At 45.7% G+C, this 13673-nt stretch overlaps 1 protein-coding gene across 1 annotated transcript in view; it reads left to right on the forward strand.

Annotated features, from left to right (window-relative positions):
* The window catches only part of LOC138288490 (intestine-specific homeobox-like), an 82732-nt gene that overhangs the window by 29693 nt on the left and 39366 nt on the right, over nucleotides 1-13673 (forward strand). The window contains exon 2 of the mRNA XM_069230042.1: nucleotides 3352-3561. Coding sequence (XP_069086143.1) covers nucleotides 3352-3561 — 210 coding nt within the window. The remainder of the gene's footprint in view (nucleotides 1-3351; nucleotides 3562-13673) is intronic.

Raw genomic sequence — 13673 nt, forward strand, 5'->3', positions numbered from 1 at the left:
GATGGATGCCCAGTGGAAACCCAAAGACTTTGAAAACAGATTAAGGCAGACCCGTTTAAGAGTGCTGGGCATCCCAGAGGGGAGAGAGGGAGATGATACCCAAAAATAAATGATTATGCTATGTAGGGGGGCTGTCCACAAATTGTGCAGCAGAGATCCAGTGTGCCCACAGATTCCCTTTCAAATTAATTAATCAGGGTTGTCAGGAGATAGATAAGCCAAGGGAGGTGATGGATTTTTTTGGGAAGTTTTTGCAGCGCCAAGCAGGTTTTGATCTGGCCCATAACAACAATAAAGTGCATAAAGCCAGTTTGAGCACAGCTCAAGTCCTAAAAACTGTAATACACTGTTAGACAAACAATAACCAGCAAACCGAAAACACTAATGCTTGGCTGCAATTCAAATGGCCAACCCCATCACAGTCTTTAGTGTCATTAGGTGGGTGAGGCTTGCAGTGATGCCTGGCCCGCTCTGCTAATGCAGTCAATTATTTGTGTTGTGCAGCCTGCATAAGCTTTACAAAACCAGCCAGAAGCCATTCATTATTGCAACTGAAACCTTTTTCAACAGTGTCTCCACATGTTCTCACATCTGGGGAACACTGGCTTTAAGAAAATGCATTTGTCAATATTTAGAGCGGAGCGGAGACAGAGATAGTTGAATTGATTTAGTGTTATGCAAAATACAACGGTTGCATTGTGCTTCATGTTTCCAACTCTGGCCTGCCCCAGTGAAGTCAAACTGCCAAAAAATCCCTCTTAAATTGTGAACTTTAATGTTTTTCTGCAAGATGCGATCAACTTCCTACTTTTGTGTAGGAGCTTCCCCCCCAGCTAAATACTTTGCGACCACTGAACATATGACGAGCCTGTTTAAAAGATATCTGTTTCGCTTCCTCTTTTCAAATTATATATAAAGTGATTATACGTCAGGCCAAGGTTCCAAATGGGTTCAAAGTCTAGATTATTTAAAGTAATTTTGAGGGTTTGGTACCAGCTGTTATGAAGTGTACTAAGGCATCCAGCTCTTCACATTAGATGGTTTTTAGGGAGCCAGGTCTGACATATTTATTCCCATACCAGCAAAATGATATTGCTGCTTCTTCAGCCCAATGTCAGTTTATTAGGACAGAGTCTAACCTAACATGCAGTTGTGAAAATTAATGTGGGGGACAAATAGTCACCTGTGTAGATTGCACTGGGTGAGGTCAAGCCACAATGATAGTCTTTTTCCTTTGTTTTTTCCAAAATGGGATCAAGAGAGGGGCCTGTCAATTCCCTAGATAAGTGAGACAATGTGTTGGAGTGTTACAATGATTTAGGGTTTAAAGTGGATAGATGGAAGTGATGGCCACCTCTCTCAGGAAGCCATATGCCAAGTCTTTATATCTTGTGCTGTGGTAATTGTGAATCCCTTATATGGCTTGATGCCATGCTTTTTTAAGGATCTTACTTTAACAGTACAGGTTATGGTGAGCAATGGTCTTTCTCTATTGTGTGTGTTTGCAATAGCATGTCCTTCTTTAAACCCTTCCTTAAATTCCACTATCCCCTCCCATTTAGTAATATAAATTCCCTTTTTCCCTACCACTTCTTCTAAACCCCCTTACATTTACTGAAAAGTAGTAAACTTACATCTGCATAGATCGCCGCTTGGAAAAGCTAGGTGAGGCAGAAGTAGAGATCTCAACCCATCATTTTTAAAACTGCATTTTGTAGTAAGTAGGGAGTAGCACACAGTTTGTGAATTTGGCCGTCAGTGTCCAAGTATAGCTGTCAGTTTAGCCAAGACTTGAAGATGTTATTCTGATTGACTTGTTTGTTTCACCTAAAAGCACTAAGCGTACCTAGGTGCAAAGAGGAATGCCAACAGAGAAAGAAGCAGAATTAAAATATTGTAATGTTGAGAGCTTTATTGAAGACAATGGAGCGGTGCTGGGCTTATAACGGCTGGGATAAGCCCAGATCTCCAACATTCCAATGGTTGTCTTCATGTTCTCCCTTTTAATTTGGAACATTCTACCCTTAATGGGTGGAATGTTCTAAAAGCCTTATAGGCCTTCTGCCTTAGGCTATACCATTTGTTAAAGGCCCTCTCTCTCGTTATAGACCCTTGCCTGTGGTTCAGGCCTATAACTCGGGTTCAGGGCCTTTAACAACCGGTATAGCCCTTGGCAGGGGGTTACAAGGCTCTATTAACTCCCAATTCATCATATAAGTGACACAAAGAACAATTAATCAGATCATTGATATCTGCCACAACTGATCAAAAAAGTCTTGGCACGATAGGAAAACGAAGTAACAAAAAGTCACATGCCAGACTATAAATTCAGAATCATTAAAGACAATAACAGGAGAATTGTGAGAATCTGCAGCACTCAGGGTTCCACGAACTTGAAAAAACAAATAAACAAAAATGTCCTTCTACGGAAATCCGCTTAGCAAACAAAATATACACTGAATCAAGAATGGTGCTTATCCCCATGCAGAGGACTGGACGGCTCCACCTCAATAGCGGAGGAACGTCGCCCTGTGCTCAGAGTCAGTGAGAGAAAAATAAAATGATAATAAAACAATGTTATCATTTTATTTTCGACTGACTGAGCCAATGGAATGCAGCAGGGCTGGTACACGGCAGGGAGGAGAAGTGGTAGGCACTGTAAGTGCGCATGTCGGTTTGGCCGTCCATCTTAACATGGCCAAACCGACATCTGCACTTACATTTATCCAACCCAGCTGTGTTACACAGCCAGGTAGAGAAAAAGGCACATACTCCATGTGCCTGAGCGAGCGTCAGACCAGCCCGCTCAGGCCAATCCCGCTGCTCCTCTCATGCTTGGTATAGCATGACAATAGCATCTGGATTGTGTGGGGAGCCAGTGCTTGTGGCTCATGCTAGGAGGAGAAGAGCACCGAGCCAGCCAGCAGCGGCAAGTAAATCTTTTTTTAAATTATTAATCTCCTCACCCCACAACCCCACCCTTGCCCCACCACTTTAGATTGGCGGCAGCTGCCATTTGCAGAGATGCTTGACACAGTAAGGAAAATATTTGTGAATACCAACTTGCCATTATTATGTAGATTGTCTTCGTATTAAATGAACAGTGCTTCCTCAACACGTGGTTACATTATTTTGTCTCATTGTTCTTTGGTGAAGTGTAAGGCAATGTAACTCCTTAAACGGTAATTTATTTGGAGTGCTTTCAGGTCACTACAGACCAGAATTACAAAGTATCAAAACTGTTCCAATTCAGAATGTTAATCGAATTGACCCAATCGTTACTTATGTACCTCTGTGGATGTGTTACTTACAAACCTAGGAGTATTTGTAAACGTTGCAATTTCTTCACAGATGTACCTTTACAGCTTTCATCCTGCCCCACCGAGCCAGGATTAACTACTGTGGACAGGGTTGGTCTGACGTCACTCAAAAAGGAAAGGAGGTCTAGTGAGACTGACCCCGATACCTTTCATGTCCTGGACCAAGAGAAGAGTCCAGAAGAAACCTGTCAGGAAGAGGAAAGTGATGAAATGTGTGAGCTGCATGACAGTTCATCCGCTGGTAAATAGCCTCGTTCACTCTTTCAATGTATCATTTTGCAGAGTTTCTACGCCAATGTCTTTTGGAGGGATGTGCAGACTTACCGAACGTTGCTTCTGAGATTTTAATTAAGTTAGCACATTTTAATTTGCTTGAGAAAATTCAAGAAACCTATGTTTTTTTTCTGGGAAACATCATGCATTAACTTTTTTTGTTGAGCTTCTGTTCCAGCCATGACTTTTTACATAAAAAACTCTGCAGACTGAATTGCACAGTTGTAACTGAAAAAATAAATTTGTGTACATGTTCTTAAAATTGCAAAAATGTTAGTTTTAACCAATAACACAACAGATCGCTGCTTAGAAAAGATAGGAGAGGCAGAGGTGGAGATCTCCATCCATAGGTTTTTAAATTGCACTTTTAGTAAGTAGATAATACTATTGTAGCATGCAGTTTGTGAACCTTGATTTTACACACCAAAGAAAATTGCAAAAAAGATATTGGCTCATCATTGAATGTACCCCCTGAGTCTTGATAATAATAAATCAGAAATTAAACACAGGGAGGAAAGTGATAGGGAACAAAGACAAAGGACACGTGCGGTCTTCCATACCGAGGTGGGGTTGTCTCATCCAAAGGGTAGTTGTTGCCTATTTAGGGTACAGACTTGTGCCCCATAACATGTGGGAGACTGCAGTTTGGAATAACACGGGCTCTAGACATTCAGAGAAAGAGAAAGCAGCCCTAGTATTACACATTCCATATTAATGTTTGAGCCATCAGTGATAAATGTAATGACTGCTATATAATCACTTTCTTCCCTGCTCACCGCTGGGTGGTAAAGTCCAACAACAGGGGCAGGAGACAATGTGTAAAGAAATGATAACACAAATTAACATCAATTTCCTTCTTTTTGATAAGGCACCTACAAGGATCGACTAGGTAGACACATACAAGGAAAATTGTAAAATGGATATAAAGGTTCCGCTAAGTACAATGATCATCTGCATAGCTGGGTGAACATAAATGATAACTTACACATAAAGGGCTCATTGTCTTTTGGCTGCAGTAGCTCACCTGCTTCCTTATCATAAGGTCCCAAATTGCCAAACTCTCATGAGCTTCCACGTAGACAGGGCACCTTCTCCCTCCAATGTGGCTTTTTACTCTTCACTGTAGGAGCAGGAAGCAGTAGGTTTTGAGGCAAAAATAGAAGATCCAATGTGAGGGATTAATACTCGTATCACCAAAATTGGTGGACAAGCTCTAACTCCTTGTGAGGATGTTTTTGCTTCAAACACAGCGGCAGCTGGCTCTTACTTACAATGGGGGTGGAGGGGATAGAGGAGGGTACAATAATTATAAAAGAAAAGAAAAAGTCACTTAACTTTGGCCGGACATCCTCCTCTCAACGTTTATCCTACTCTCCTGTGCACAATGGGCGTCCGGACCCAGAAAACTGTACTAGCCAATATGACGCTGCTTTCATGCTGGTAGTCAGCATGAAAGCAGCGTCGTGTTTGGTGGGAGCGGGCTTTCTCAGCACTCACAAGAGCACTAGAGGCCTGAGCCTGAGGGACATGCACACTTTAAACAAGTACACAGCTATCTGCTTCCACTCAGCAGCAATTGCCCTGCCCATCCAGACACTCAGTTTAGGACAGAGCGCTGAAAAATAAAATGGTAATAAACAAACTGGCATATTTAAGAAAAGTGGCGCTGCACACGTGCAGCGCCACTTTTCTTGTGTCCTTTACCTACCCCCCTACCGCCACCATGTGTGCGCCGTATTTTAAATACGGCGCACCACGGCGCAGGGGAGGAGGAAATAGCATAATTTTTTATGATGCTATTGATGTACTCTGCAGGAGTAGCACCAAGATATTGCTGCTAGTCTTGCAGAGTACATAGGGTCCCTTTATAAATAATGATATGCCCACTTTTAACGTCTGCTCTGAGCAGGCGTTAAAAATGCAAACAAATGGTGCAAGAAAAACTCTTAGATATCTTTGCACCATTTTTTCGGTCCCCCTTTACTTACATAATGCCTGGCACAAGCATAATGTGGCTAAGGGTTTACAAAGTGGTGCAATGCCTGCATTGCGCCACTTTGTAAATATGGCGCGGGGATTTTGGCCATCTAACAGAACATTAGCATAAAAAAATGCATGGAGGGGCTGCCCCTGCGGAATGTGTAGGGCAGCACAGGGAAACATGCCCAGTGGTGGTTGGCCAAGACAGCTCAGTGCAGACCCCTTTGAGCCTTTTGGTCTATGAGAGTCCTGATTCCTCAATCCTGCGAGGACCCATCCTCCCAAAGAACCCTTCCATTGACTGCTACCAGCGGGTCCGGAGTCTGAACGGTCTGACATTCAAGTAAAATCCCTGATGTGCTTCTCTTCAGGCTTCAACCTGATTTCCTCTTTTATACTGGAGCATGCTTTCTTTCAATGCCTGTGGAAAGATCTACAGAAGCATCCAACCTTGTTATACCTCCACGTGCCCCATCTGACTACCTGAGCACTCAAAATCAGATGTAAAACCTGAAATCTGGTCCGCCCTTCACATACTCGCATGCATTTCTAGAGATGGTCTCTATACATATAGGGAAACCATGTAAGAAATATTCTGTTGTCTCCACTAACCTAAAATCACAGTAGCAGTGTCCACCTTCCAATACGTATGATGTATTTGTCATGTACTACCTTTAAGGGGAAGAACCACCAGTGTGCAGTACCTGTAGGTATGCTTCCCAGGGAAGGCAAAGCCAGATAACTCTTGATAAACCAAAGAATGCTAGAGCTAAAGTGGCGTTAGTAGTTTTTCTATCATTTGGGAATCTACCACTCTCCAATCCCATGTTTTGTCAGAGCAAAAAAGATGCTTTGTTCAAATTTTGGGCATATGGATTTCTCATATTTGAGAGGGGGAGAAGGCTACGTGTTCTCTGGTAGCAAGGGATTGAAGTGGAGTATAACCAAGGGTCTTTGCAGACACCCTTGGTGATTCCAGCTCAGGTGTAAACCAGCAAAGCTGCAAGTTTGATTTATAAAAGTGAGTATGCAGTTTTGGCACTGGATGTCCTATCCAGGTAATGGGCAAGGTGAGACCATGACATGAATATCTCATCCTTCTCTGAAATAAAGGTGCAGCAGGAACATTTAAAAGAATATGTACAAAGGTCCAAGCTGAGCTTGCACGATTTTTAGGTCACTGACCCAGAGGCTGATACAGAAACATGCACCATTTTCCATCATTACCGACTTAGAGGTTTAGCTGTTACACTTAGGCCCATATTTATACTCTGTTTGCACTGGATATGTGTAATTATTTTTATGCAAATCCGGCACAAACTTAACTCCATATTTATATTTTGGCACTAGACATGTCTAGCGCCAAAATATTGGAGTTAACTAAATTTTTTGCCTGCGGAAAACTACCTTGCATCAATGAGATGCAAGGTTAGGGGTTCCCTGGCAAAAAATGCCTCAAAGGCCCTAGTGCCTTATTTATCCTCCAGTGCAAAAATCACGCACAGGAGTAGGAGGGCCTTAAATAATGGCGATAAGCCAGCTTAGCGTCATTATTTAACGCCTGTGCATGGGCAGGCATAAGGGGACCTGGAGGCAAAAATTGCCCACAGGTGCCCTTCCCTGTCCCCAGGGACACCCCCACCCACCCCTACCCACACCAGGAGGTCACCCACGGATGGGGGACCCATCAGACGGTAAGTCCGGGTAGGTATTTTTTTTTCTATCCAATGCCGCTCGTGGGCCCTGACTTGGGGCCCCCCTGCACTGCACTGGCCATTGTTGGTGCTGTGCATGGCTCCTGTCTTTACCAAGACAGGAGCCATGTCCATGGGGTTTGTGTGCCAGAAAATGGCATTTTTTTTGCCTCTAAACAGTGTAGCGCCATACTTTGGCGCACAAGCCCAGTTCCCCCCACGCCTCCCAGACCTTGTTTGCGTCCTTTTAGAAGACGCTAACAGGGCCTAGCACCGGCCGGCGTCTAGGAATGGCACTAGACGGCGCTATACTTTTTGCCGCAAACCTGCACTAACGCAGGTTTGCGGCAAAAAGTATAAATCTGCCCCTTAGTTACTAGAGATATTATCCTCCACAAGTGTAGTAAGAGCAGCAAGGACATATTTCCATACTTCCTGATACTGAAGGTATTCAACACAGCATTTTTCTCTTACCATTTACTCTGTAATGCCTGTCAGTACTAGCAGCTGTGCATCAGGGAACCATTTTCTGCCAGACTATGTGGATGTGGTGATGAGCTTCTGTGTGACCGGGTGGCCCCGATCTCCGTGTCGGATCGAGAAGCCTCCCCCATGCCGGAGGAGGCCGGAACATCACTTCCGCGTTCCCACGTCGCCTTGGGAACGCGTTCACAGCGAGGCACGCATCGGGAGGTTGCCGGGGCAACCTCCTATGACGAAGACAGTTCGGATTGGCCAGGAGGAGAGGAAGGAGGCCAAAAGGGGCGGAATTCGAGAGAGAAGGGAGAGGAAGGAATGCGAGGTGGCGGCGGAGGCGAGGAGAAGCAGAGAGACGGAGAAAACTATCGGAGAGGAGAAAAGCCCCAAGAAACCCAGGACGAAGACAGCGGACCTCGGAGGAGCAGATCCGGTCTCGAAGACGGGAAGCCTGGACCGATCGGCAACCATACCGGAGACCGACGCGAGGAACTCCCCAGAGCCAGCCACGACCCCGGAGGGTCGTGGCTCTGGAAGGTACGGTCCTTGTGGGCAAAAGGAGGGGCACTTTAATAGAAGAGAGCTGGGGAAGGGAGGGAGGAAGGGTGAGGGGAGGACAGGGAGGGAACTAAGGGACACCTGAAGAGCACGTGGAAACCACAAAACTCCACTGCGCACGAGTGAACAAGATAATAAGCACTTACCTTCCAATCCTCACGGACACAGAATCAACCCCCCCCCCCCCAGTATCCCATTCCCCAGTAGTTAGACTAAGAAAGGACGTGAATGCATGTGGTCATCCCACTTACAGAAGATATTTGTTCCTTTTCCCTTTATGGTTGACGGTGGGATCCTACGAGGACGACCACACACAGTGCCAAAGGAGAAGAAGAAGAGGGACATACCACTAGAGGGGAGAAACGCATCACCCAAAGGAGAAACAGAACTTAAACCATCTAACTGAAATATCCATAGTACCTTTTTCAATAACCAATAAAAACACTTACCTTAAAACCAAACATACCTCTCCCGAGTATCTATACTGTGGGGACTGCTACAGTGGTGTCAGAAGTGGGATAGAATTACCTACCCTGCCTTAACAGTCCAAACAGTATACACAATGAGTAAAAATCCGTCATTAGAGACCATGGTCTAGCAATTAGCAGAAGGGCAAAGACACTTACAACTGGTATGGGAAGCCCAACAGCGAGAAGCCAAAGAGGATCGAGAAGCCCTACAATCTGCTTTAAAGAGTCAGGCAACCATACTTGCGAATAATCAGCTAGTACATGAAACGGCGATGAAAAAGCTCACGGAGACTATTGCCGCTAGCAAAGTGCACCCAAATGTTCCCAGTTCGGTGCTACAGAAGTATCAAGAGGGAGAGGACCCAGAATCCTTCTTTACAAACTTTGAAAGAGTGGCATCCTCTGCCCTGTGGCCGGAAGATAAATGGGGACAGTATGTCGCCCCCTTGTTGACCGGTCTCCTACAATCAGCATACCAAGCCGCGAATCCAGGAGGTCTCACACCTTATAGGGATATAAAAACCAGCATACTCGAAAGGGTAGGACACGATACCGAGTACTACCGGGTTAGATTTCGTAAAGTTAAATGGGGCACCAACGAAGATCCCCGGACCTTTTATTTTCGGGTCAAAGACTTAGCACTGAAGTGGCTAGGCCATATTGGGAGTAGCCGAGAGGAGGTTATCACGACTATTATATTAGAACAATATCTTGAAGGACTACCACCGTCCACAAAACACTGGATCAGGCAACACCCAAAAGTAGATACTGAGACAGCTATCGATTTAGCTTGCGCTTTTCATCGTTCTACAGATATCAGGAACCTCCCAACTCGGTCCACCCTTAAACCGGTCCTATCGAATCCAAAGACCTTTGCGAAAAACCCACACGATCAGCTAGCCACTCGTAGATTTCCTGAAGCACCACCTACAACGGGACCCCAATGTTATAATTGTGGTGAATGGGGACACATTGCACGTATGTGTCCCCAGAAACAAGAAACTGGGGAACCAATGGAAATAGGAATGACAAGACGTAGGGTACTGTGTACAGGAAGAGGGGCACTGAAGTTCAAGACAATGATAACAGTTAATGAGAAGAATGTGTATACCCTTGTGGATTCAGGCTGTAGCCAATCGGTAATTAGAAAAGAACTGGTCGACGATGACACAGAAGTGAAACAATGGGTGTCTATCTGCTGTATACACGGGGATAAGGCCCAATATCCCCTAAAGGTACTCCAGATCGGGTGGGGTCCTTATCGAGATTTCCTGCAGGTGGGAATAATGCAACAATTAATCGAGGAGTGTATCATTGGAACGGACTACATACACTTCCAAGAGTTGTTAGACCACGTCAGAGATAACAAGGTATCCCAGGACTGGTGGATAGAGGCCCCTTTTTCAGATAGTAACATTGAATGTTCAGTAGACCGCAGAAAGTTATCCAGAAGAGAAAAACGACAAGAGAGAGAGCAATACCGGAAGGTATCAGGTGCCAAGCCCATCGAAGAGATAGTGGCAGAACTACATGAGGCTCCTAGTAGCTTTTGCCAACAACAAAGAGAGGACCCCTCCCTTACCCATGCTTGGAGGTCGGCGGTAACAGAAGAGAGTGAGGAGGTGGGTCCCTATTTTTTTATACAGAAAAACCTGTTATATCGGGTGACTACCACCAGGTCGGGAGTACGTAAACACCAACTTCTAGTACCTACAGCCTATAGAGAACATGTTCTCACCTTAGCTCATAATCAACCAGGGGGGGGACACTTCGGGAGAGAAAAAACCGAAGAGTATTTGCTCAGGCGGTTTTATTGGCCGGGAATATACGCACACATACAAAGATATTGCACACAATGTCCACGATGTCAGTTAACCGAACCTGGAAGGCCTAAGAAGGCACCTCTTATGCCCCTTCCAATTATCGATGTCCCTTTTAAAAGAATAGGAATGGACTTAATCGGACCCTTGATTCCTTCATCAAAGGGACACACCTATATTCTAGTTATTGTGGACTACGCCACCAGATACCCCGAGGCCATTCCCCTCACCAGCATGACTACCAAAACAGTTGCACAGGCTATGATTAATGTTTTCGCTCGTCTTGGGTTTCCCCACGAGATTCTTACAGACCAGGGTACCCCTTTTATGTCCACCTTAATGAAACAGGTCTGCAAAACGTTAGGTATTGCTCAGATAAGAACCTCCGCTTACCATCCTCAAACGGATGGACTGGTCGAACGGTATAACCGAACTATTAAAACGCTACTCAGGAAGATTATCCATGAAACCGGGAAAGACTGGGATCAAAAGTTGCCGTTAGTATTATACGCAATACGAACCCATGAACAAGCATCCACCGGTCATAGCCCGTTTGAATTGGTGTTTGGACGCCAACCTAGATCCCTGTTAGACATGGCTGTGGAAACCTGGGAGGCAGAGGCGGAGGAAGGGGGGACTCCTTTGCTAGAATATGCCCAAAAGTTAAGAACACACCTACACAGATTATGGACTGAAGTACATGAAAACATGGAACAGGCACAACAAACCCAAAAGTCCCACTATGACAGGGGAAGTAAATTACGGGTATTTCAACCTGAGGATCAAGTCTTACTAATGAGACCCACCTCTGAACACAAACTCCTGGCAAAATGGCAAGGTCCCTATCGGATAGTCAAAGCAATTTCCCCCGTCACCTACCTGGTTGAAATATCATCCCGTCCACAGAAAACCCAAATATATCATGTGAACATACTTAAAAAATGGGAGGCACCCGAACAACCAAACCATAACGTAGGAATGGGCCAGTTTCTATGCACCAACAAGACACTAGACATTGAATTCTGCCCTACCACATCAGCCCCGAAAGATGATCTACCCTCAATTGACGAAACTTTAACTGAGGATAAACAACGGCAAGCACATAAGGTATTAAAACAATGGCAAAGATTGTTTTCAGAAAAACCAGGCAAAACTTTCCTGATACACCATAACATCCGAACCAACCCCAATACTATCACTAGAGTAAGACCATATCGCATTCCCGAAGCCCGAAAACAAATAATCGAGGAAGAAATCAAAAAATTTTTATCCTTAGGAGTAATAGAACCATCCACTAGTCCCTGGTGTTCACCGGTAGTCCTAGTACCCAAACCTGACGGTACTGTCAGGTTTTGCATAGATTTTCGCAAACTTAACTCAAATTCTCTGTTCGACACCTATCCCATTCCCAGGGTAGATGACGTTCTTGAAAAACTAGGGAAAGCAAAATACATGTCCACAATTGACTTAACAAAAGGGTATTGGCAGATTCCCCTAGCTACCCAAGATAAAGAAAAAACGGCATTTTCCACCCAGTCCGGGTTGTATCAATTCACCGTATTGCCATTTGGGCTTCACGGAGCACCAGCAACCTTTCAAAGACTCATGGATAGGATTTTAAAACCCTATCCTACATTCTCGGCTGCATACCTAGATGATGTGGTGATTTTCAGTGAGACCTGGGAAGACCATCTAATACATCTACAGCACATATTCCAGACTCTCACGACAGCCGGCTTAACTGCCAATCCAAAGAAATGTATTATAGGGAAAACCGACATCTCTTATCTAGGGTATCGCATAAAACAAGGTACCCTACAACCACAAACGCGGAAGGTTGATGCCATTTTACATGCACCTCTTCCCCACACTAAAAAGGAGTTGCGCTCATTTTTAGGGCTAGTCGGCTATTATCGGCGGTTCATTCCCCATTACTCCACCTGCGCAGCCCCTCTTACGGATCTCCTTATGAAACACCATCCCAATCGGCTTTTACCTTTTTCTGAATCACAGAACGCAAGTTTTGAACGGTTGAGAGCCTCATTAACCTCCAGCCCCATCCTCCACTGTCCTGATTTCTCAAAACCTTTCCACCTTTATACGGACGCCTCGGATGTTGGGCTTGGGGGGGTTCTGACTCAACCGGATAGCGAGGGGCTGGACCATCCCATTGTCTACATCAGTAGAAAGTTATTTCCGAGAGAACGTAGCTATCCCATCATCGAGAGAGAGTGCCTGGCCATCAAGTGGGCCGTGGACTGTTTACAATACTATCTACTGGGTCGGCCTTTTATACTATTCACAGATCACGCTCCCCTCACTTGGCTAGCTGCCCATAAGGATTCGAATTCTAGGATACTCAGATGGTTCCTTGAACTTCAGCCATTCTCCTTCCAGGTTCGCCATGTTCCGGGATCCCAGCAGGCCCCCGCGGATTATCTGTCTCGGTTTCCCCTGTCGTCTCCTGTCCTGGAACAGGACAGTTCTTGGGGAAGGGTGTGTGACCGGGTGGCCCCGATCTCCGTGTCGGATCGAGAAGCCTCCCCCATGCCGGAGGAGGCCGGAACATCACTTCCGCGTTCCCACGTCGCCTTGGGAACGCGTTCACAGCGAGGCACGCATCGGGAGGTTGCCGGGGCAACCTCCTATGACGAAGACAGTTCAGATTGGCCAGGAGGAGAGGAAGGAGGCCAAAAGGGGCGGAATTCGAGAGAGAAGGGAGAGGAAGGAATGCGAGGTGGCGGCGGAGGCGAGGAGAAGCAGAGAGACGGAGAAAACTATCGGAGAGGAGAAAAGCCCCAAGAAACCCAGGACGAAGACAGCGGACCTCGGAGGAGCAGATCCGGTCTCGAAGACGGGAAGCCTGGACCGATCGGCAACCATACCGGAGACCGACGCGAGGAACTCCCCAGAGCCAGCCACGACCCCGGAGGGTCGTGGCTCTGGAAGGTACGGTCCTTGTGGGCAAAAGGAGGGGCACTTTAATAGAAGAGAGCTGGGGAAGGGAGGGAGGAAGGGTGAGGGGAGGACAGGGAGGGAACTAAGGGACACCTGAAGAGCACGTGGAAACCACAAAACTCC

Source organism: Pleurodeles waltl, chromosome 4_1, assembly GCF_031143425.1.
Source record: "Pleurodeles waltl isolate 20211129_DDA chromosome 4_1, aPleWal1.hap1.20221129, whole genome shotgun sequence".
Taxonomy (NCBI): domain Eukaryota; kingdom Metazoa; phylum Chordata; class Amphibia; order Caudata; family Salamandridae; genus Pleurodeles; species Pleurodeles waltl.